We start from the raw sequence: 24,182 nt of genomic DNA, 5'->3' as shown, positions 1-24,182 counted from the left end.
AATAATGTATGTTTTTATTGTGTGGCTGTTTTGGCTGAAACAGTAACGGATTATCACTGACTAACTGATGTCAAGCCGGTCTACCTTGTCATTAAAGATATTTCTCCTTGAGAGCATGTATTTTATCAAAATCCACTGGCCTCCATTCTGAACCATGCCTAAGGCAGCATGCATTATTTGTTGAAATGTGACTTGTCTAGTGTTATAGCTTCTGCTAAAGAGTAGGTTAGATTTCATTTTTTTGAATCTTATAAACAATACATGCATGTGTATCACAATAGTGTTAAGAACTCATTCTCCTTTCAGCCAAAGGTGTCAGGTTTTCAGAATAATCAACCAAACATAGTTTGCTTCTTTCTTTCCGTGTCAAACCTCTCCACTAGAAACTTCTCTTCATTTCTTAAGTCATAAACTTTCTTGTCTATTACCATGACAAAACAAACAACATAAGTTGATTAAAACAGCCACTCATTCCTTGAAAATCTATCAACAATTTCTGCATCCTCATTACCATCCCTTGTTTGATTTAAAGTATTCCGTGTTACAGCATGTTTCAACAAACGTACACCGATGCCAGTGAAACCTTCAACTCATCCTACATGGGTCTGAGCAGTTACTGGTGCAATTATTAAATATCAGTTCCCATCTTTGCAAAAAGTATTTGCAGTGACTTAAACCTCAAAACGGACACCTTATTGGATCTTGCCTCTCTGTGCTATTTGTTTGCTTGATTGGTTTCTCACCTTTTGTCTCTGATTCTTGTGGTGTGCTCTAGGTTAGCTTGGAATGATGAACTAGCTACTCTTTGTAATGTTAGTGGCTGTATAACAAGATCGCATGACCGTTCAGGAAGTTAGTCCTGTTACTAGTTCTGTTTCATGTGTATCTTCTTTCTGGTCAAACATTTTGTCGTTAGCTTACAAGGTATAGTTGGAAATGTGTTGATTTGCGTCCAAAAGTGGTATGCTTAACTAACACTGCTTTGAATTTTACAACAGTGGTGTTACTGAAATTGTAAGAGAGCAATCTCAGAATTCTTCGAGGTAACGGGTGATCTGTATGTAAATTCTTCCCTCCTTTATTTTGCTGGTCTTTCTAGTTGGTCAGTGGGTACATTATAGTGGCAACGCGTATTTTTGGCTGACTTGAATGAATTAACCAAACAGAGGAAATGCTACCACATAGCTGAATATTTTCTTTATGAGATTGTTTTAAAAATATTAATTGAATGTGTCTTGGAATCCCATAAATAATTGGCGATTTTGTATAGTTTGAGTTCAAAGAACATACTCGGGATGAAGAACTAGGATTACAGGTATCCTTTGTGTTTTTATCAGTGCAAATTGTTGCTCCATTTTCTCTCAAGACATGTTGTATGCTATTTTAGCTACAATGATTGAGCTTAGTCGATTTTAGGACTAATATTTTTCATGGAGTGCTAGTGGGAAGGTAGAATTGCCAGATGGTCGCATAGGCAAAAAGGATTCCCTTTTAGCAGCGAGCAATTGGATTCCCTACAGGAAATGGTTGTGTACTAATGTAGAAAATGTCTGAAACCCCTTCTCCTTCAAGTTCCCGACCAATACAAATTTATATAATAGGCTTATCCATAAACACTATGCCTTTAGTTTAAGTGTGAGTCTTCCATAGGATTTTATTACTGTATGTGAAGGATGCACATACCTGGGTGTCAAAGATAATCTTTGAAAAAAGATTTCAAATTAAATATGTCTAGGGTTCCAGTTGATATCACTATGGTCTTGTTAAATACTGTAAAAGCCTAGAGGTGTTTTTAAAAAAAAAAATAGTTTGGGTGAAACAGTTAGCTGACAGAAGTACTAATTTTTGTTACATCTGACTTCATATGGCCTTTTCCTGTTACTCCATCTGTTTTGTTGGTGTGATAAGCCCTCTTGATATTGTTTTTCTGGGCTGTGGGTTTTTCTGTGCGAAGTGCCTATTTCCGATTTTCTAAAAGTTACATCTAATATAAAACATCCACTTAGTTTTTGCTGCAAATAGTTCCCCATAGGTTTTTTTGTGTATGACAGCAGACTTCTGTGTTCACTTGCATACCTTTTACCTGTTGGTTTCTTTTGCAGGGTCAGCCAGTAACTGTACAGGACGCGCTCAAGTTTACCATGGATGTGATTGGAGGAAAGTGAGTTGCAAGTACAAAGTCTGCCATTTATGGTCAAAGTAATCAACTGCCCAAAAATACTTACCGCAAACTTTTGAATAAACATTTTTCAAAACTCATTGTTTTGGAGCTATTGCATTGCCCTGTTAAAAGGCTTGTCGTTCAGACATTAGTCATCAGCCCCATTAGACCTAGGGGTTCTTTGATCATACAAGTTTACAATATGTAATGTGGGCCATCGTTCCACTAGTAGCTTAGTGGTCTTGTAATACTAAGGATCACACTTTTGCTGATGGAGCAGTTTGTGTCCCCAGTTTTCACAGTGGCACACTGTCTGGAATTGTGTACCCTTGTGTTTTGCCTGTCCATTGTTGTTTAGAATTAGGACAAATTTGATCCTGTAAATGGCTGATAGGGCTGTGAAAAGTAGAGTAAATTTTCATTCAGTTGTTAAATTGTCACATGCATTAGGTATAGTGCACTTTTGGTTTGTTGATATCTGCTTGCGATAAATTAGCTTTTTTTATGTCCCATTGCCCGCTGCTGGGCTTTAAAGATGATCTGAAATAGAGAAATACTTTAAAAGTGCTGTAGTATATGAAAAAGGTGGATGCTTGCAGAGAAAGTTGTTCTAAGATGCAGGTAGCTTGAGGGTAATATCTTGGAGATTGGAATGCTTAGAAATGGTTAATAGGGAGTGTCTGATGTTTATGGTATGACACGTTTGTGAAAGAAAGACCACTCAAACTTGTGTTTGCTAATCTTCAGCATCACAGCTGTTACTCTTTTGGGGTCTTTTTGTCAAAGGGAATAGGTTGATGCTTGGTGGGGGGTAGTGTTGCATTTGTACATTTGCTACTTCAGAACAAGAGCCATTTAAAGAGGCTACTGTATTTGCTATAGCATGGCTGATCTCTCATCACAACTTATTTAACCACTAAATAGGTCTCCTGTCATCTATGTTGGAGCAGTTTTAAATAGAACAAACGTGAAAATGGGTAACAACTTTAAATTATGCACCACATCTGCCACTTGCATGGCTGAGTTGTTGCATTTACCTTTATAATTATAGGCAGGTGCAAAAGTTTAATTTCTAGTTTGTGTCTCTTTGAGCTTGGGAACTAGAAAAAGTAAGTGGGAGGTTTGTTCTCTTGTTTAGGAACTGATAGAAAGCTGGCATGGGGATTCCTGCCCTTACAGCTGCTTTAAAATGAGATTAGAAGTTTTCAGTTTTTCAGTATCTCGTGAATGAAAGACAACACCCATGAGACTGCTAGTGAGGAAAAACTTTCTGTGGGGGAGAGACCAAAGAAAGGTTCTTAAAGAAAACATCCCCCACCAGCGAAGCACATTCAAGATGTACCCGACCAACAAGCCATGTGGATGAAGAGCCTAAATGAGGATTGAGTTGTGTGACTGTGGCCCACTGGCCTACTTTATGCCACAAGAGGACCCAGGGTATGAACCTGGAGGCCCTGGAAAAGAACAGGGCAGAGCATGACATGATGAGCAACAATTGCATCCAAAACCAATGGACGCTTGCAGCCATTTGTGCTTGGTGGGGGTGTTAGCGGGGGGCTCTGTAGGTTTTCCAGCAGTGTGTTGCAGGGTACCCCCCCTCAAAAGTATGTTACCTTCTGCCCCTTAGCTCTTTCTCTCTAGAGATTGATGACACACACAGAAATAGAATGTTTCTTGACCAGCCCAAACATGGATGCCATCTTAAGCAGAGCAAGAGCCTGCCTTTATTTAGAATGAATTTAGTCGGTTACAACACATGGAATGGGGGGAGAGAGAGTTTCCTGTTCGCTGGCAGAGACTCATCTACATATCAACTTGCTGGAGTTGTGAGCAATGTGCTTGGCATCAGGGGCATTCTGTCTGTCCATCAGGGCACAACAGATACAGGTTCACACAGACCACACGACCGTCTTGTGACATTGCAACAAATAGTGACGTGGAGACCTGGACCCAGTGCCAGGATTATCTACGTTTCTGGAAGTGGCTGAGCACTAAGGGTATCTCTCGCATTACACAGCACCTGGCAGGATCTTTAAACACCAGGGTGGACAAGCTCAACCAACGTTGTGTAGTGAATCACAAATGGCATTTACACTCTGAGGTGGTGCAAGGCATCGTCAGACCATGGCTTAATCTGTTCGTCACCAGAGAGGATGCACCATGTCCAAACTTTTGTGCGTAGGAGTACCTCAATCAGAGATGACGTCTACTTGAATAAGGACTCTGATATCCCATATGTCATTCTGCCACTACCTCTCCTACTAAGAGTGCTGAAGAAAATTAGGAAAGATCTGGTCCAAGTAATCCTTGTGGCTTCAGGCAGGGCGAGGCGAATGTGGTACTCATAACTTCTTGCCATGAACAAGTCCTCGCATTTGGCTGTCCCTTTGTGACAACCTCCTGTCGCAGGAACAGGACAGGATTCTCCCCATGAACCTGTGCAACCTATTAACCCATGCATGTAGATTAGTGGCAGTTGATGGCCTTTGATCTTCCTACTGAAGTAGTGGATGTCGGAAAAGACAAGCCAGGTCCCCCGGGACGGGCTGATGTCAATGGACTGGTCCATAGGGGCCCCCATAGCAGGCTTAGACCAGGCCTTAATAAAAAATCATATAGTTCTTCACTATTTGGGAGCACAGGCTTTATTCCTGTTTGGCCCAGGTGAAGCACTGTTATCTAGGGGTCAGTGGTCACCCACACAGAGGGGAGCTGCAAATCTTGGACCACAGTTGCCTCTTCAGCACCTAGGCGAAGGAGCTCACCTCTGACTCAAGGCTGGGGAGCGAGGATGGGAGGAAGAGGCCGGAGATGGCTTAACGCCAAAAGCTTCACTCAGCTCCATCAGCCAACTACACTCGGGTGACGGATGCTCTCTGCAACGACTCCTGAGTCGAACTTGCAAATACTCCTTGGATCTAGAGCGACACCAGTGACAACACAGGACCTCTGCCCGACATGCCACCAGGATCTTCATATGCTGTTTCTGCAATGCCTTCGGTCGAAGAAGACTGTAGGAGCCGCAATCCTTGGAGTCATGGTGTACAAATGGTATGAGGTTCTGTGGCTAACATCTACTTGCCACAAGGCCCCCAAGGCTTGAACCCCCGAGGACATGAGAAAAAAAGGGAGCCCCTTATTCCTTCAACAAAAAGATTTTTTTGAGGTAACCCAAAGCGGCGTGAGGAACTCTGGATCCACGTTGTAGCGCAGAAAAGAAGGAACTGACGTCACCAAATCGGAGAGGGGATTAATGGACTCTGTCAACGTCACATCTGGTGGAGGACGTCACTACGAAGTCGCACAACACCCTCTTCCGTTGTGCAGAGGTACTGCTGGGGAAAAATATTCCGGATCCAGTCTAGCACTTGGGAGAGAATTCTAAAGTAAATAATCTGCAACTAGGTGTCTATCAGATCAATCACTTTATCAGCTTTTTATGCACAGCCTCATCCCTCCAAGAAGGAAGAGTGGCTCTAATATCTGGACTCAAATAGGGCCTTTGGGCTTTTATTTTTATTTTATTTTTTTACTTTTTTATTTTTAATCGCACCAGAGGACCACTGACAGAGCAATCACCTTTTTTGTCAGCCTCTCTGGAGTGAAGAACTGGAAAGCAGTACAAAAGAGAGCCATATCCTGATGGTTTGTTTTAAGTGTTAAGTTGTGCTGTGAGCTATCTAAGAAGCAGCCACCAGAAGGCTTGCAAGCTCATTCCACTAGAGCAAAGGCTTCTACCACTTTGCTGAGGTGTGGTGTGATAGTCTTGGGCACCTGCCAGAATGGCATGTGGGTGTCCCTTCACAAGTTCATGAAGCACTACTACCTGGATAACCAGGTCTGGGTGGACAAGCATTTTGCTTAATTTGTCCTGCAGGATTTTGTGGTCTAAGCCACTCCACAGACTCACCACCTAGGGAGGTACTGCTTTGGTACCTATTTACAAGATGAGGAATATGTGGTTAGAAGTCTCTTTCAGAAGAGCACATTTCTTACCTTTGGTAATGCCTTTTCTGGTACAGTCTCTAGAGGACCGGGAGTAGCTAAAGGTTACTAGGGGGTACCTTGTGTGGGCATGGTTGTTCACCTGTAATGTACCAGAGCCACATCCTGATATGACCACAAAGTCAAGCAGTTCAGGCTTTTTCTAGGAGTAGATGTGAGACTCCTCAGAATCAGTAAGACACAGTATGTGGTACACAGTAACATCAATGTTCAGTCAGTGCTTAACTTTGTAAAAATAACATTTCTTTAATTAGCAGTTAAGTATATAAACCAGTCAAATCTATAATTAGTAAGAGAAAACCAGATGAGGTGGTACCTTCTAGGGGTGAGTAACCATTCCAAATCTTTAATTACTTTTTCTTTAGCACTGGCTCTGTGGTCAGTGTTATCCTTTGTGGCCTCGTTTGAATTGACTATAAAATCTCCAGGACCATTTGGGTCCTTTTTTAGGTCATTGACAGTGGTATAGCTAAGCATATTGACATTTATGTTTACATAATGCCCGATTCAAAAGGATGCAAAGTAGAAAAAAATAAGATAGTATATGTGCAATACATATGAATATAGCTATTCCTAAAAACCAACCACCCAAACAGCAGTTTCTCTAACCACAAAGGTTTTAGGTGATCCATGTAGTGTCCTGGTGACAGTGTTCAGTTTCTAGTGTCTGCCTGGGGACACATCAACGTATACCAGTGAACAGGGACCAGTTAAGGGTCCAACTGGTCCCTTTGCATTTGTTTGGGGACCAGTGGATAACTGTGGGCCAAGTATGGTTGTAGTATCCCAAAGGTGCCTTAGGTTCAGGTACCTATGTGTTATTATCCACTAGTCACGGTTAAGATAGTTTGGTGGTGGAGCTTGCATAGCAGGCAATGGTAATACCAATAGCAAATTGTTATTGGTCAGAAAAATGTTGGGGAGGACAGTGCCTGCGACTGGTAATATCTTTGGAACCGTTCAAATTGCTCCTGAACCGGGGCAACCTTTTCCAGCGATTGGAACCAGACCCCACCCTGTGGGTGCAAAGAGTCCTCAAGGTTCTTTTCCAACTGAAGTGCTGATAGCTGTACCATACATATATTGGTTTGGTAGGGAATGATACAGCGTCACTTTCCTTAATCTGAGAAGGTGGCGGGGCAGCTCCTTTACTCAGATATTATATTTGCTTTCCTTTCGAGCTGCTGGTCCTGGGCTTTCTAATGGCCCCTAGGGAACCTCAGACAGTGAAGCTGTCCTCTTGTGTTGGCCTTCTAGGGAGTAGGATCACTTCTGCTCCTATTTGTGGTCCGGTTCTTTCACATAACATGCAAGTTATTCCTTCTCTTCCTAGGTGGCAGCGCCTAGGTGAGTCAAAGGCTTTCCCACACTTGAATCCATTTGGAGTGAAAGGTGGGAATCCAGCAGCGATTTATCCTCTCTCCTGCTCTGGTATGCAGGCATTATCCATATCAAGATTTTAACATATCAAGTACTGGCTGAGGAGTTCTGCACTAAAATGCCTCTGATGGTCAGGGCAGGGTGCCAGAACTTATCTGAGGGTCCTTAGATTAAAAAAACAAAAATGGTGAACTCCTCCTGCCCTTGTGGAGCATCATGTTGTTGCTGGGCCAATATGTGGACTCCTGGACTCAGGGGCGAATGTTAAACCAATTCTGACTGGTCCAGGTTCAATATGTATTTCCTTCTGTGAGGAGGCTTGCATCCACTCCCATTGCTAAGGCAGACCTGTTACACCCTGACATTGGAATGTACAGTGGATAAAAGGAATGGGATGACTACCTTCCTCCAGCCAGCTAATGATCCAAATGTCACATACTGTGCACAGTAGGTATACACACATGCTTAAGGTACACATCTCTGGCTCAGCACAGAGTAAACTGTCATTTTCTGCAGGACAACAATATGGCATCAAAAGAGCACTATTACTTCTTGTTTGCTGTTTGTTTTCATTCTACTTTGGTTTGCAGTTCTCTGATGTTTGGCTTCGTGTAACTGTTTTGTTTCTCATCATCCTCACCAACATATGTCTTTGGAATGCTATGTGCATGTAGGTGTCACAAATTTTCATTCATATCTTTAAGCTGAAATAATCTTGGAGTGTTGTTAAGGTGGTTAATTCTTTAGCAACTATTTAACTTGGTGTATGTATGTCTCTTGTTGACTTTGGTCACCATGTATTTGTGTGAAAGTTCCAATGTGTATTTATAGAGCCTTGAGGTTTTCTGTGGAAGAAGAGGCTAGAGGAGTAGCACAGTTTTACAATTATCGAAATAGTAAACCTGTAGCAGTCATTTAGTTAGGAGCAGTTTGTAAACCAGTATTGAAATAATTAGATGGCGCTGTTGCCATGCCTTTTATATTAGGAAGATAATGAAAGTCATTGAGAGTCCCAACGCGATCTTGTCATTATTGGAGACAGACATATTTCTGATGGTCAACCGAAAGCCCACAATGCCCCAGATTTCCCGCTATCGTCATATTCTCTTTTCTATCTTTGGGGTTAGAATCATATTCATTGTGAACATTGAAATTTCTCTTAATTGAAAATTGCAGCTAAACTTAGTTTAAAAGATGTATTGACATACAAACATCAAATGACAACAGCAATCATACAGTCATACAGTGACATATGTGGCATACTGAAGCAATAGATTTATTGTTTTCATGCACTTACAGCTGTATCTTTGATTTTAGGTATAATTCTGCTAAAAAGGACAATGATTTTATCTATCATGAAGCAGTTCCTGCACTTGATTCTCTCCAACCTGTAAAAGGTAAAAGCAGCAGTATGATGTAAAAATGATTGTGGGATTCTGTAACCTGTGTAATGTATTGAGATTAAAAAGTATTGGTTCGATGGCATGTGTGGCTGTAGATACACATGCTTTTTGCATAAGTCCACCACCTAGTCTTGGGTCCGGAGTGTTACAAATTGTTTTTGTTCGAAGAATATTTTCGAGTCACAAGATCGATTGACTCCTCCTCTTGGTGATACTGCACATAGGCATAGAGTCCTTTGTTCGATTGTTTTTTCTCTGCGTTCAGGTTCAGATGTGTGTTCCTCTCTGTCCGGTATTCCTTGGCCTGGTCTGTTCCGAACCGTTCTCTTCCGTCTTTCTGTTTGTGACGGTATTGTGATTTGATTGTCTCTTCTCAATATCTTGTAGTCAATTTGAATTTCTGCACCAGGAGTCGGTTCAACGCCGTTCGGGCACTGGTGCCCGTCTAAAGCTTACTCCTCCACCTGGTGTTGGGATATGCAGGGCTAATGGAACAGACTCAGTTTCGATTTTGCCCTCTATGCTATTGGAAATTCCCACACACCCACCAACACCTGGTGTGTAACCTGTCGCTCTCCCTGGACCACAGCAAACAAAGCTGCAACGTGTGCCGTTCCTTTTGATCAAAGAAGACTCTGAGACGGAAGAGCACACCGATTGGAGATGACGTTGAAAACACCAGACAACACTCTGGATATCTTCGAGGAAGAGCACACGCAGGAGGAGCCAGAGTAGGAGGAGACCTTTTACATAGAAGACTCTGAATCGGACATCCAATCTGACATTGCAAGTCAACCTGTTAACTCTGGGCAGCCCGTGAGTTCATCAGCCCCGACTCCCCATACAAAGACTTGTGGGAGGGGGGCCAAAAGCAGGTCGCCATATAGCCAGTGCCTTCGGGCCATTGTGGAATCCCACCAACCTTTTCAAGGGCCCCCCCCCTTTCAGGACACTGTGCCTTAAATCACTCTGATTACAGATGCATCACAGACAGGTTGGGGAGCTCAACTCAACAACCTCGCCATAGAAGGAATAAGGGATCCCATACAACAAGCCTCTCACATCAATTACTTGGAGTTGCAGGCAGTTTTCCTAGCAGTCAAAGCTTTTGTGCCATAACTCTTCCACAAAGTGGTTCTTGTCCGCACAGACAACATGACAGCCATGTATTATCTGCAGAAACAGGAATGAGACACACTCTTTTCAGTTGTCCCACCTTGGTCAAAATCTGTACCACTAAATGAGTTTGGTGGTGAATTGCCTACTTCCATATTATCTCCCAGGCATGGACAATCAGTTTGCAGGCCTCCTCAGCATGGTTCAGCAACAAGTCCACGAGTTGGAACGCCACCCACAAGTCATTCACTAGTACTTTCAAAAGTGGAGAACATCTCAAATAGAGCTGCTCGCACCACAGAAAATACAAAATGCCAAACCTTCACCTCCGGATATCCTCACCCGCAGTCTAAGGGCAATGCTTTACGGATAAATTGGTCAGGGATATTTGCTTACGCTCTTCCCTCTCTCCCAGTCCTCCTGTCTCTAGTGCGACAACTGAGGCAAACCTCCCTCACTATGAACCTTCTAGCTCTGACATGGGCACGTCAACCTTGGTTCACAGCACTTCTGAAACTGTCCATAGTTCCCAGCAAAACAAACTCCCCAACAGGCTGGACATTCTCACTCAAAAACAAGGTCACATCAAGATTCCAGACCCCAAAACGCTCAACCTTGTGTTATGGCTCCTAAAGTTCAGTTATTTAAACTTACTGCCAGGATGCACTGACATTCTTAAAGAGGCATGTAAACCTACAACCAGACAGTGTTAAGCTGTGAAATGGAAACGTTTTGTATTCTACTGTTTGCCTAAACACAATAACCCACTCAAAGCTTGAGCCCAAGACATAGAGGGTCATTCTGACCTCGGCGGTAAAATGCGCTTACCGCCGGTCAGAAGACCGCCATAACACCGCCGTGGCCGCGGTAAACCGCCACGGTCATTCTGACCCGCAACTGGCAAACCGCCAAAAACCCGACATCAACAAAAGTCCACCACACCAACGGCCAGTGGGAAAGTGGCGATGACCAAACCTCCACTGTCACGCCAACAGAAATACACCCATGCCATTCCGACCCACGAATTCAAGCGGCGGTCTTTCAACCGTGGTATTCCATTGGCGGTACACACCGCCGCAGTCGAAATACACACACTTCTACAAAACACAACCACATTTTACAATTCGAAATACACACACAAACAACACTCCCACACACCCAATACAATATAAAACACACACCCACAAACCCCTACGACCAACAAAACCGACAGAAAGCCAGAGACAGACAGCACTGCTTAGATAACACCATCACACAGAGGCAAACCACACCATCACCCACACAATATCCACGCACAAAACACCACACATCACCACACTCACCACACTCTACAACACATACACCACCCCACACATCATCCACACCACCCTATGGCACCCCAAAGACACCCCCGGTTCTCAGACGCCGAACTCCGGGTCATGGTGGAGGAAATAGTTCGGGTAGAGCCCCAGCTCTTCGGGACACAGGTGCAGCACACCAGCATTGCCAGGAAGATGGAGCTATGGCAAAGGATAGTCGACAGGGTCAACGCTGTGGGACAGCATTCCAGAAATAGGGACGACATCAGAAAGCGGTGGAACGACCTACGGGGGAAGGTGCGTTCCATGGTATCAAGGCACAACATCGCAGTGCAGAAGACTGGCGGCGGACCCCCACCTACTCCCCCAGAATTTACAGCATGGGAGGAGGAAGTCTTGCACATCCTGCATCCTGAAGGCCTCGCAGGAGTATCTGGAGGAATGGACTCTGGTAAGTCAAATCTTCAATACTTCATCCCCCCTACCCCACCTGCATCCCAAATCATACCCCCACCCTCACCCTCACCCCCACCCCCATCACACCTACTCCCTGCAAATGTCTCACCATCACAACCCACCCATCCCAACACCTAGCCCTGCATGCGTCCACAAAGCATGGACACCCATCACCAAAGCATGCCCACTGCACATACACATCTCCCCCACAAGCCACCCGCACAAAAGCCTCCACACAGGAATGCCAGCCCTGGGGTACACGGGAACCCACCCATTGACCGATATGGCACACACTGAAGCAATAACCATACCTCTATACCCCTGCAGGACCCGAACGCCACCACACCGCCCAGGAGGGTCCAGAAATGTCCATCCCACCCCCAGAAGAGGCCACCAGTGATGACAGCAGCTCTGTCTCCCTGGACCCAGATGACCAGCCCAGACCATCGGGGACCTCAGGACAGTCGGTTCCCCTCACACAGCCACAGGCCACAGCAGACCCAACCCCCTCTGGGAACACCAGCACAGCTCCCACCCAGCGGGCCCATGCCTCTGTCTCCAGGACACGTCAATCAGCGGTGTGTCCACCACTACAGGGCACCCAGGTTAACCCACCACCCCAACAACAACAGGGACCTGGGGGCAGTGGTAGTGGGCACACGGTCCAGGGGACGGAGGCCCAGGGAAACAGGGGAACTGGGAGGGCTGCTGTGCGACTGGGGGGGGGGACAGGCCCAGGGAACCCACTCTCCACAAGGCCCTCACCTCCATCATGGGAGCATACCACCACTCCCAGGAGACGATGGCGACGGTACTGGCCAGGTTCCAGGAGATCCAGGTCATGCAGGAGCAACAGTACATGGGGTTCAGGGAAGAACTCCGAAGCATCAGTTCCGCAATGGGCACCATCGTAGGGGCACTCAACCAGATTGTCACCACATTGCGGGACCATGTGGCACCACAAAGGGACCCGGTCACTAGCATGGACCAAGAACAGGCAACCACCTCCGCCGGCGCTAGTGGACAGGAGGCCCCCACACAACAACAGGCCACCAGAACCCCACCTCCTGCAGAAGAAGAACCACCCCGCAAGCAGGGCCTGAGATCTCGTAAGAAGACAGAGTAGGATGTCAAGACCCCAGCCAGCAAAGGATACCCCCTGATGTCATCCCACTGTCCCACATTGTCACCCTGTCCAACCTTAAACTGCCCCTGCTCCATCCTTCCACAGGCATATGGACAATGCACCTGTGAGACTGAAAAGCTGGACTCTGCCATGGACATTCCTCCACCATCACCGATTTTCAACCATGTCCCTAAATTCAGCACTTTAATAAAAACACTTATTGCACCAAAAAAAATCTGGAGTCTGCCTGTATTGTGAACAAATGTATTAAACATAATGCTGCCAAAATGTCCAGTTACACAGTGATGAGAACATACCACTGTCACACAGCTGTAGTCCATGGGTAAACAAAGCAGAGGTCACGCAGTGGGGGCCACATCTCTGAAATTTGAAGGGAAAGTCACAACTCAGTTAACATACACTGGGGGAATAGGACAGACAGTAGAGAGGCTGGAGAGTATAAGTAATTGTAAAATGCCGATGTTGAATTTTACCTGTGTGTTATTGAAAATACTGTTGTATCACTCTGTCCCTGTTGTCTGTGTCGTCCCCGTCGTCTTCTTCCTCTTCACTCTCCACAGGTTCCACCGCTGCCACAACACCACCATCTGGACCATCCTCCTGCAGGAAAGGCACCTGGCGTCGCAAAGCCAGGTTGTGAAGCATACAGCAGGCCACGATGATATGACACCTTCTTTGGTGAGTACATTAGGGATCCACCTGTCATATGCAGGCACCTAAACCTGGCCTTCAAGAGGCCGAAGGTCCGCTCGATCACCCTCCTAGTACGCCCATGGGCCTCATTGTACCGTTCCTCTGCCCTGGTCCTGGGATTCCTTACTGGGGTCAATAGCCAGGACAGGTTGGGGTAACCAGAGTCGCCTATTAGCCACACACGGTGTCTCTGAAGTAGTTCCATCACGTAAGGGATGCTGCTATTTCGCATGATGTACGCGCCATGCACTGACCCCGGGTACTTGGCATTTACATGGGAGATGTACTGGTCTGCCAAACAGACCACCTGAACATTCATCGAATGATAACTTTTTCTGTTCCTGTACACCTGTTCACTTCCTCTGGGGGGAACCAAAGCCACATGGGTCCCATCAATGGCACCAATGATGTTGGGAATATGTCCAAGGGCATAGAAATCACCCTTCACTGTAGCCAAATCGCCCACCTCAGGGAAAACAATGTAGCTCCGCATGTATTTCATCAGGGCAGACAACACTCTGGACAACACCTTAGAAAACATAGGCTGAGACATCCCAGATGAAATGGCCACTGTTGTTTGGAATGATCCACTTACCAAAAAGTGGAGTACTGACAGAACCTGCACTAGAGGGGGAATCCCTGTGGGTTGGCGGATGGGTGATATCAGGTCTGGCTCCAGCTGGGCACACAGTTCATTAATAGTGTCTCTGTCAAGTCTGTATGTGAGTATGACATGTCGTTCTTCCATTGTCGACAGGTCCACCAGCGGTCTATACACGGGAGCAGTCCTCCATCTCCTTGCAAGTCCCAGCGGACGGTGACTAGGAAGGACAACATGGAGCACAGAGTCAATCAACCCACAGGTACATTCACACAGCTTGCACAGTACACGATTCTCTATGCATTGAATGGCTTGTATGAGTGGCAATGCAAGGCCTAGGCCTGTGTGACGCAGTAGAAATTAAGCCATGTGGGCCCTTGAAATGGCGGCTGCCTGACCTGTGAAGTGTGACAATGGGATGTGAGGTCAATGCGCTGGCGTGGCACACAGTGGCGGTAGGCGGTCGAAGACCGCGGTGCTAAGCCGCATTGGTTAACATTGAACCCTATGGGTTTCAGGAGCCAATGAGGAAGTGCGCCGGCGGTCGCGGTACGCACCGCCGCGGCCGTGACCGCCATTTTCTAACTGCTTAATCACTCGAGACCTGTTCATCCACAGGAGAGGACCTATACTGCAAGTGCTGCTGTGACCTCGGTCTGGAAGAGACAATGGCTGCTGCAACTGGGGAAAGGGCCCCTGCCTTCACTTCTGAAGAGTTGGAGACACTCGTGGATGGGGTCCTCCCCCAGTATGCGCTACTCTACGGTCCTCCAGACCAACAGGTAAGTACACTTGGACCATGTTTTGTGGCCAATGCCTGGGTTGAGTGGGGTGAATGAACGATGGTGGGAGCGAATGAGACCTGCATTGCACGACAGATGAGAGCATGTGCCATATGGCAAGGTTGGGGAGGGGGGGGCCACTCACATCGACCATGCAGAAAAGTGATGATATTTATTTTCCCACCCTGTACATGTCACATAGGTCAGCGCCCATCAGAAGATCGACATTTGGCGTGCCATCGCCAAGGACGTCCGGGCCCTGGGGGTCCACAACAGACGGGGCACCCACAGCCCAAAGAGGTGGGAGGACATCCGCCGCGGGAGTAGAAAGACCGCGGAGGCTCTGCTGGGGATGGCCTCCCAACCTAGGAGGGGTGCCACATGGCAATTGACCCCCCCTGATGTCCCGGATCCTGGCGGTGGCCTACCCCGATTTGGATGGGCGCGTGAGGACATCACAGCAGACACAAGTGGGTGAGTATTTGCAAATTCTGCTATATTAGCGCACAGTGGAGGTGTCTGGGTGGGGGAGGAAGGCTGTGGCTATCTCTAGGCCAGGGCGTTTCCTGTAGGCTAGGCCCCTCCGTACGGCATGGCCCTGTGCCCCCGGCCCCCACCTCTTTAGGGTGCTAACTACAGCTATCCATGGCCCTGGGTCACCTATGTGTGCTTTAGTCATCCATAGACTTGTAGGCCAAGTCACAATAATTGAGTAGTGTACACCGAGTGCGCGGCGTAGTTCAGGGGGCTTCTGTGTCTGTCCTCTCCGCCAACGGTGTCGCCAATGCATGCACTCAACATGTCTTTCTTTCTCTCCCCCCCCCCCCCCCCCCCCCCCCCCTTTTGTTGGTCTTCCTGTTCATGTGTGCATTAGCATCATCAGGCGGAGGAGAAGTGGCATCGGAGCACGAGGGAGCTGCATCTCACATGGCCATGCAACCGACTCCGAGTTCACCAGTGAGACGGAGGGCGAGGGGAGCTCCACAACGGGGACCTGTGGAGACGTCAGCGACACAGACACGTCCTCGGAAGGGAGCTCCTGCACCCAGCGCACCAGCTCCGCCCTCCAAGCAGCCCCACAGCGTTCGCCCCGTGCCCGCTCGGCCAGGAAGGCGGGCATCTCCTTCGCCCCAGGCACCTCAGGCCCTGCCCCAGTTACCCCTGCTGCCCTCAGTGAGGAGATCATTGACCTCCTCCAGACGCTCATTGTTGGGCAGTCTACCCTTTTGAGTGCCATCCAGGGTGTAGAAAGGGAGGTGCACCGGAGCAATGCATACCTGGAGGGCATTCATTCGGGTCAGGCTGCCCATCAGCGATCGTTCAAGGCTCTGGCCTCAGCACTGACGGCAGCCATTGTCCCTGTCTCCTGCCTCCCCCCTCCAATTTCCTCATCCCAGTCCCACTCCCCTGTTCCTCTGCCTATCCCAGCCACACCTACAGACCAGCCTGCACACACATCAACACCCAAGGGCAGCTCATCCAGACATAAGCACCACACATCACACAAGCATTCACACAAGCAACATCCACATGCAGACATGCCAACAGCCACTGCCTCCTCTGTGTCCCCCTCCTCCTCGTCTCCCTCCTCCCTCCCTGTGACGTCTCCACTCACACCTGCATGCACACCACCATCAGCCAGTACGTCCATCACCAGCACACCCACCAGAACACACTGCACACGTGCAGTCACCACCCCCACTGCCATTTACTCGTCCCCTGTGTCCTCTCCCACTGTCTGTCACCCCCTCTTCCAAACCACACAAACGCAGGCAGCCACCCACCCAACAGCCATCCACCTCACGACAGCCTCCGTCACAAGCACCTGCACCCAAAGACCGCACACTTGACTCTCCTACAACCACATCCTCTTCCTCTTCCTCCACTCCCATACCCACTGCACCTACCCTTCCCACTGCTCCTAAAAAGTTTTTCCTCCCCAGAATTAACCTCTTTGCATCACCTGACCCACCCCCTCCATCTTGTAAGAGTCCAAACAGCACCTCAGCCACCACAAGCCCTGCACCTACAAGGAGCATAGTCCAGGGCTATTGGAGTCCACCAGCTCCTAGGGCAGCAACATTGGCCAGCAGCAAGGGGACAGCCAGCCCACCCCCTGGGAAAAGAACTAAAAAAGGGAAGGGCCGACGCGAGAGGCCTGAGACGGCAGCCCCCAAAGACAGTACCCTGGCACCGTCACCTGCCACATCCACAAAGGGAGGCAAGGGCCCCAGAGAATCGGCGAAGGAGGGCAAGGGCAGCAGGGCGGACAAGTCCGGCAGCAGGCGAGCTGCCCAGGAGGGCCCCACCAGCCCCATTTCGGGTGTGAAGGAGGACACCCACGGGCCCAGGACTCCAGCACAGGAGGGCCCCGCAAGCGAAAGGTCGCATGGCGACTGAGCGGGAAATATTGGCCCGATCTGGTTCCCTGGGAACACGTCAAGCACCGCTGAACAGGGCCCCGCCGTGACAAGCACCGCTGAACAGGGCCCCGCTGTGACCAGCACAGCTGAACTGGGCCCTTCAAGACAAGCACTGCTGAACTGGGCCCCGCCGTGACCAGCACCGCTGAACAGGGCCCCGCTGTGACCAGCACCGCTGAACAGGGCCCCGCTGTGACCAGCACCGCTGAACAGGGCCCCGCTGTGACCAGCACCGCTGAACAGGGCCCCGCCGTGACAAGCACCGCTGAACAGGGCCCCGCCGTGACAAGCACCGCTGAACAGGGCCCCGCCGTGACCAGCACCGCTGAACAGGGCCCCGCCGTGACCAGCACCGCTGAACAGGGCCCCGCCGTGACCAGCACCGCTGAACAGGGCCCCGCCGTGACCAGCACCGCTGAACAGGGCCCCGCCGTGACCAGCACCGCTGAACAGGGCCCCGCCGTGACCAGCACCGCTGAACAGGGCCCCGCCGTGACCAGCACCGCTGAACAGGCGGCACCGCTGAACAGGGCCCTTCAAGACAAGCACCGCTGAACTGGGCCCCGCCCTGACAAGCACCGCTGAACTGGGCCCCGCCCTGACAAGCACCGCTGAACTGGGCCCCGCCCTGACAAGCACCGCTGAACAGGGCCCCGCCCTGACAAGCACCGCTGAACAGGGCCCCGCCCTGACAAGCACCGCTGAACAGGGCCCCGCCCTGACAAGCACCGCTGAACAGGGCCCCGCCCTGACAAGCACCGCTGAACAGGGCCCCGCCGTGACAAGCACCGCTGAACAGGGCCCCGCCGTGACAAGCACCGCTGAACAGGGCCCTTCAAGACGAGCACCGCTGAACTGGGCCCCGCCGTGACAAGCACCGCTGAACTGGGCCCTTCAAGACAAGCACCGCTGAACTGGGCCCTTCAAGACAAGCACCGCTGAACTGGGCCCCGCCGTGACAAGCACCGCTGAACTGGGCCCTTCAAGACGAGCGCCGCTGAACTGGGCCCTTCAAGACGAGCGTTGGCTCTTCATCTCAAGCACCGCTCAGCTGGGCTCTTCATCTCAAGCACCGCTCAGCTGGGCTCTTCATCTCAAGCACCGCTCAGCTGGGCTCTTCATCTCAAGCACCGCTCAGCTGGGCTCTTCATCTCAAGCACCGCCGTCTCTGAACCGCTCCACTGGGCTCTTCATCTCAAGCACCGCTCCGCTGGGCTCTTCATCTCAAGCACCGCTCCGCTGGGCACCGCCATCTCTGAAATGCTCAGCTGGGCCCTTCCTGTCAACCACCGCTCAGCTGGGCTCTTCATCTCAAGCACCGCTCAGCTGGGCACCGCCGTCTCTGAACTGCTCCGCTGGGCCCTTCCTGTCAAGCACCGCTCCGCTGGGCCCTTCCTGTCAAGCACCGCTCCGCTGGGCTCTTCATCTCAAGCACCGCTCCGCTGGGCACCGCCGTCTCTGACCTGCTCCGCTGGGCCCTTCATCTCAAGCACCGCTGGGGGGGGGCTGTTGTGTATGTGTGTGCCAGTAACCTTTTCTCCTCCCCCTCCCCTGTGTCGTAGGTGCAGTACTCACCGTTGTCGTCTGCGCCGGCGTTCGTGCTCCTGGTAGAGGAGCAGGTAGACAATAGCTGGTAGGATGTTTAATTCGGGTTCCATGCTGTCCAGATTCCTCGTGGAGTGTGTAGAGGTGAGCGTTTTCCCGTTCGTAGTCTGTTTCTGCCGTGTTTTTATCGGCGGGGCTCCCGCTCCGGAAAAGGTGGCGGATTGGGGAGTTGTGATAGGGTGGGCGGTACATTGTCTGCCGCCTGCCTGTTGGCGGTGACCGCCGCGCTGTTTGTTTGTCCCGCCGTGGCGGTCGGAGTGTTAAAGTGGCGGTCTCTGTTGGCGGTTCCCGCCAGGGTCGGAATTCAAATTTTTTAACCGCCTGCCTGTTGGCGGGTTGGCCTCCGCTTTAACACCGACCGCCAGGGTTGGAATGACCACCATAATTTGTTATCTGCTGCATTTGCAAAAGGCAAATTCATCATACCTATCTGTTTGTCTTCATTTAGCAGCTATAGCTGCTTACCTCCAAAACAGACAACATCTCTTTATTCAGAATTCCAGTTATCAAAGTCTTTGTGGATGGCCTCAAAAGAGTAATTACACCCACCCAGGGTTCCTCCAGCACCATCCTGGAATCTTAATATTGTACTTACTAGGCTCATGGGTCCACAGTTTGAACCTATGCATGCTTGAACGTTAGTTAATTTCATCAAAAGCTTTTTTTTGTGAGGATCACTTCCCTAAGAAGAGTCAGTGAACTCCAGGCTGTCACTTTAGAAGAACCATTTTACTAGTGACATGAAGATAGGGTAGTTCTCCACACAAACCCTAAATTCCTTCCAAAAGTAATTTCACATCAATCGAACTACCAGTCTTTTTCCCACACCCTCAGTTGCAGCGACCGCTCTTCACACTTGAGATGTAAAAAGGGTTTTTATGTATTATATTGACAGGACTAAGCATTTTAGGAAATATAAGCAACTTTTTTGTAGCATTTTCAAAGCCTCCTAAGATTACCCAGTATCAAAAATGGTATAGCCAGGTGGGTCGTCAAATGTATTCAAACTTACTATGCCAAAGCCAAACGGCAGTTACCTATTACTCCTAGAGCACATTCCATCAGAAAAAGGTGCTTCTTATGGCTTTTTTTGGTTACTTTCAGACAGGTTTCTGACCATATGGTGTAAGAGCCTTCTGCTCTCTGTGGCCAGAAACAAAGCCTGCACTGGGTGGAGGTGCTTCACATCTCCTCTCCCCCCCCCCCCCCCCCCCCCCCCCCACACACTTTGCAGGGAGTGCAACACCCAGCGGTGAGCCTCAAAGGCTCAAGCCTCTTGTTACATTGCCCCAGGGCACTCGGGATAGTGGATATGCCCGCACCCCGGACTTAGCTCCACTTTTGACAGCGATAGTTTGGAAAAACAAGGAGGAGTGACCACTTCAGCTAGGACCACCCCTAAGGTATCGAGAGCTGAGTGACCCCCCCCCCCCCCTCCTTGCAGAATCCTCCATTTTGGTTTGGAGGACAGGGACCAATAGGGTTAGGTCTGTGTTTCCCTTCCCCCAAAGGGAGTGGACACCGGAAAGGGTGTAGTCACCCTCAGAGACAGTAGCCATCGTCTTCTGCCCTCTGACCCCTGTAACACCCTCAAGTCTAGGATTTAAGGCCCCCCTGAAACTAGCTCGTCAGATTCCTGGTGACATCAAGAAGATGACAAGAAGAAAGGAGGACTGCTAAGCTGACCCCCAGCAGATAAGACTGAAGGCACCAACTGACTTGGCCCCAGTTCCACAGGCCTGTCTCTAGCTTCTGAAGTCCTGCTACAAAAAGGCAACGCATCATGCAGGACCAGCAACCTCTTAAAAGCCTCAAGAGGACTGCCTGCACCCCTAAAGGACCAATACCTCCCATGGACAGCGGCCCTGTCCAGAAAGAAACTTCAACAAAGGACTTCAGAACCGCCCCAGATCTGTGAGTCCTGCCCACTGCACCTGACGCCCACAGCCCGTCTCAGGTGGGCCAACCGACTATAGCTGGTCCCCAGACGATTGTGACTTAGACCCCTTCTGTCCAACACGATAACGCTTGCAGCCTAAATCCGGAGGAAATCGCCCCCCTCCCTGACCGTGAGATAACCAGAGGAAGATTGCCGACACCTAAAGGTACCTGTTCACCCGCAGCCCTCAGGCCTTGGGGAATCCGACCACTGGTCCAGCAACATTCAGCGGCGGCCCTCATTCTTGTCCAGCCTGTGGTTTTCTGGATCCGACCACCTGGACTTAGCCTGCAGCATCTTTGTGACCCCCCTGTTGAAGAGCATTGGGAGCCCGACAATGTGTTTGCATCCTGCACCCGGCCGCCCATGTGCCGATGAGGGTGTGTGTTTGGTGCTGATCTATGGCCCCCGGTGCTCAACTAAACTCCTCAGGCCCGCCCTCAAAAGACGCGGGTACTTATCTGCAAGCAGGCCTGATTCCAAATGCCCCCAGTCTCCTTAGGACTCAATTTTACATCCTGCATCATCAGTGTTGCTGGTGGCATGTGTTTGGGGTTAACTTGAACCCTAACCTGTGGACATCCTAACTTCCCAAGACTGGAACTGTAAGTCTTGTACATACCTCAAAACTGTACTAACCTTTCTTCCCCCTAGAGCTGTTTGAAAATTGCACTCTCAACTTTTAAAACGGATATTTGCTATTTTATTAAAAACAGATTAACTTGCCCAATCAAAACAAAGTGGTGTTGATACATATGCTTGGTACTTATTTGCAAATGTACTTACCTGCACACTGAATTTTATAGTTCTAGAAATAAAGCAACAAAGTATGTTTTTGCTATGTAAAAGCTATTGGCCTGGAGTTAGTCATGGAATGTGTGCTTCATTTATTGCCTGTGTGGGCACAACAAATGCTTTGCACTACCCTCTGATAAGCCTAACTGCTCAACCACACTACCACAAAAGAAAGTATTAGTATTATCTACTTTAGCCTCTGTTAAGCCTCTGGGTAACCCCTGGACTCTGTGCACACTATATCTTATTTTGATATAGTATATACAGGGAGTGCAGAATTATTAGGCAAATGAGTATTTTGACCACATCATCCTCTTTATGCATGTTGTCTTACTCCAAGCTGTATAGGCTCGAAAGCCTACTACCAATTAAGCATATTAGGTGATGTGCATCTCTGTAATGAGAAGGGGTGTGGTCTAATGACATCAACACCCTATATCAGGTGTGCATAATTATTAGGCAACTTCCTTTCCTTTGGCAAAATGGGTCAAAAGAAGGACTTGACCGGCTCAGAAAAGTCAAAAATAGTGAGATATCTTGCAGAGGGATGCAGCACTCTTAAAATTGCAAAGCTTCTGAAGCGTGATCATCGAACAATCAAGCGTTTCATTCAAAATAGTCAACAGGGTCGCAAGAAGCGTGTGGAAAAACCAAGGCGCAAAATAACTGCCCATGAACTGAGAAAAGTCAAGCGTGCAGCTGCCACGATGCCACTTGCCACCAGTTTGGCCATATTTCAGAGCTGCAACATCACTGGAGTGCCCAAAAGCACAAGGTGTGCAATACTCAGAGACATGGCCAAGGTAAGAAAGGCTGAAAGACGACCACCACTGAACAAGACACACAAGCTGAAACGTCAAGACTGGGCCAAGAAATATCTCAAGACTGATTTTCTAAGGTTTTATGGACTGATGAAATGAGAGTGAGTCTTGATGGGCCAGATGGATGGGCCCGTGGCTGGATTGGTAAAGGGCAGAGAGCTCCAGTCCGACTCAGACGCCAGCAAGGTGGAGGTGGAGTACTGGTTTGGGCTGGTATCATCAAAGATGAGCTTGTGGGGCCTTTTCGGGTTGAGGATGGAGTCAAGCTCAACTCCCAGTCCTACTGCCAGTTCCTGGTAGACACCTTCTTCAAGCAGTGGTACAGGTAGAAGTCTGCATCCTTCAAGAAAAACATGATTTTCATGCAGGACAATGCTCCATCACACGCGTCCAAGTACTCCACAGCGTGGCTGGCAAGAAAGGGTATAAAAGAAGGAAATCTAATGACATGGCCTCCTTGTTCACCTGATCTGAACCCCATTGAGAACCTGTGGTCCATCATCAAATGTGAGATTTACAAGGAGGGAAAACAGTACACCTCTCTGAACAGTGTCTGGGAGGCTGTGGTTGCTGCTGCACGCAATGTTGATGGTGAACAGATCAAAACACTGACAGAATCCATGGATGGCAGGCTTTTGAGTGTCCTTGCAAAGAAAGGTGGCTATATTGGTCACTGATTTGTTTTTGTTTTGTTTTTGAATGTCAGAAATGTATATTTGTGAATGTTGAGATGTTATATTGGTTTCAATGGTAATAATAAATAATTGAAATGGGTATATCTTTTTTTTTGTTAAGTTGCCTAATAATTATGCACAGTAATAGTCACCTGCACACACAAATATCCCCCTAACATAGCTAAAACTAAAAACAAACTAAAAACTACTTCCAAAAATATTCAGCTTTGATATTAATGAGTTTTTTGGGTTCATTGAGAACATGGTTGTTGTTCAATAATAAAATTAATCCTCAAAAATACAACTTGCCTAATAATTCTGCACTCCCTGTACAGAGCCAGCTTTGTAGTAGTTTTAGCACGACAGCAAGCCAATGTTGGCCAAGCAGGACTCGGTACACTTTTTCAAGCATCTCCAACTCCTAAAGGCTAGCCACTGATTACTTGGAGAGACTGCTTTCCAGTCTATGCAAAGCGTGTGTATCTACAGCCACATATGCCATTGAACGGAAAATGTTACTTACCCAGTAGACATCTCTTTGTGGCGTGGCATTAGAGCATATCAGTTGTTTCATCCTGTCGGTTATATTAAGTGAGAATCTGAATGTATTTTTGCTTTGCGTAACAAAAGGTGTTCAGGATCCAGCATCAGAGTGCTCATTATCAGTCAGATTTACCATAGATACAAGTACCCCATTTCACACCATTTAAAATATTGCAAGTGACTGAGTGTTCTTTCACCACATAAAGGAATAATGCTGAATTTGTGTGCAACCGCATGCTGAGACCTTGCATGCTTTCTGATATCCTTCAATCTATTGCTGAAATTCTGTCACTGCGATTTGGTGATTTGGAAGATTACTCTGCATCTTCAATCACTCTTA

At 48.5% G+C, this 24,182-nt stretch overlaps 1 protein-coding gene across 3 annotated transcripts in view; it reads left to right on the top strand.

Annotated features, from left to right (window-relative positions):
• The window catches only part of PTPN23 (protein tyrosine phosphatase non-receptor type 23), a 582,812-nt gene that overhangs the window by 204,847 nt on the left and 353,783 nt on the right, over positions 1-24,182 (top strand). For all 3 annotated transcript variants that reach the window (XM_069210890.1, XM_069210891.1, XM_069210892.1), the window contains 2 exons: positions 2,103-2,161; positions 8,864-8,943. In XM_069210890.1, coding sequence (XP_069066991.1) covers positions 2,103-2,161; positions 8,864-8,943 — 139 coding nt within the window. The remainder of the gene's footprint in view (positions 1-2,102; positions 2,162-8,863; positions 8,944-24,182) is intronic.

Source organism: Pleurodeles waltl, chromosome 10, assembly GCF_031143425.1.
Source record: "Pleurodeles waltl isolate 20211129_DDA chromosome 10, aPleWal1.hap1.20221129, whole genome shotgun sequence".
NCBI classification, from domain to species: domain Eukaryota; kingdom Metazoa; phylum Chordata; class Amphibia; order Caudata; family Salamandridae; genus Pleurodeles; species Pleurodeles waltl.
The sequence above is the reverse complement of the archived record's forward strand: the minus strand, read 5'-3'. Positions and strand labels throughout refer to the sequence as shown.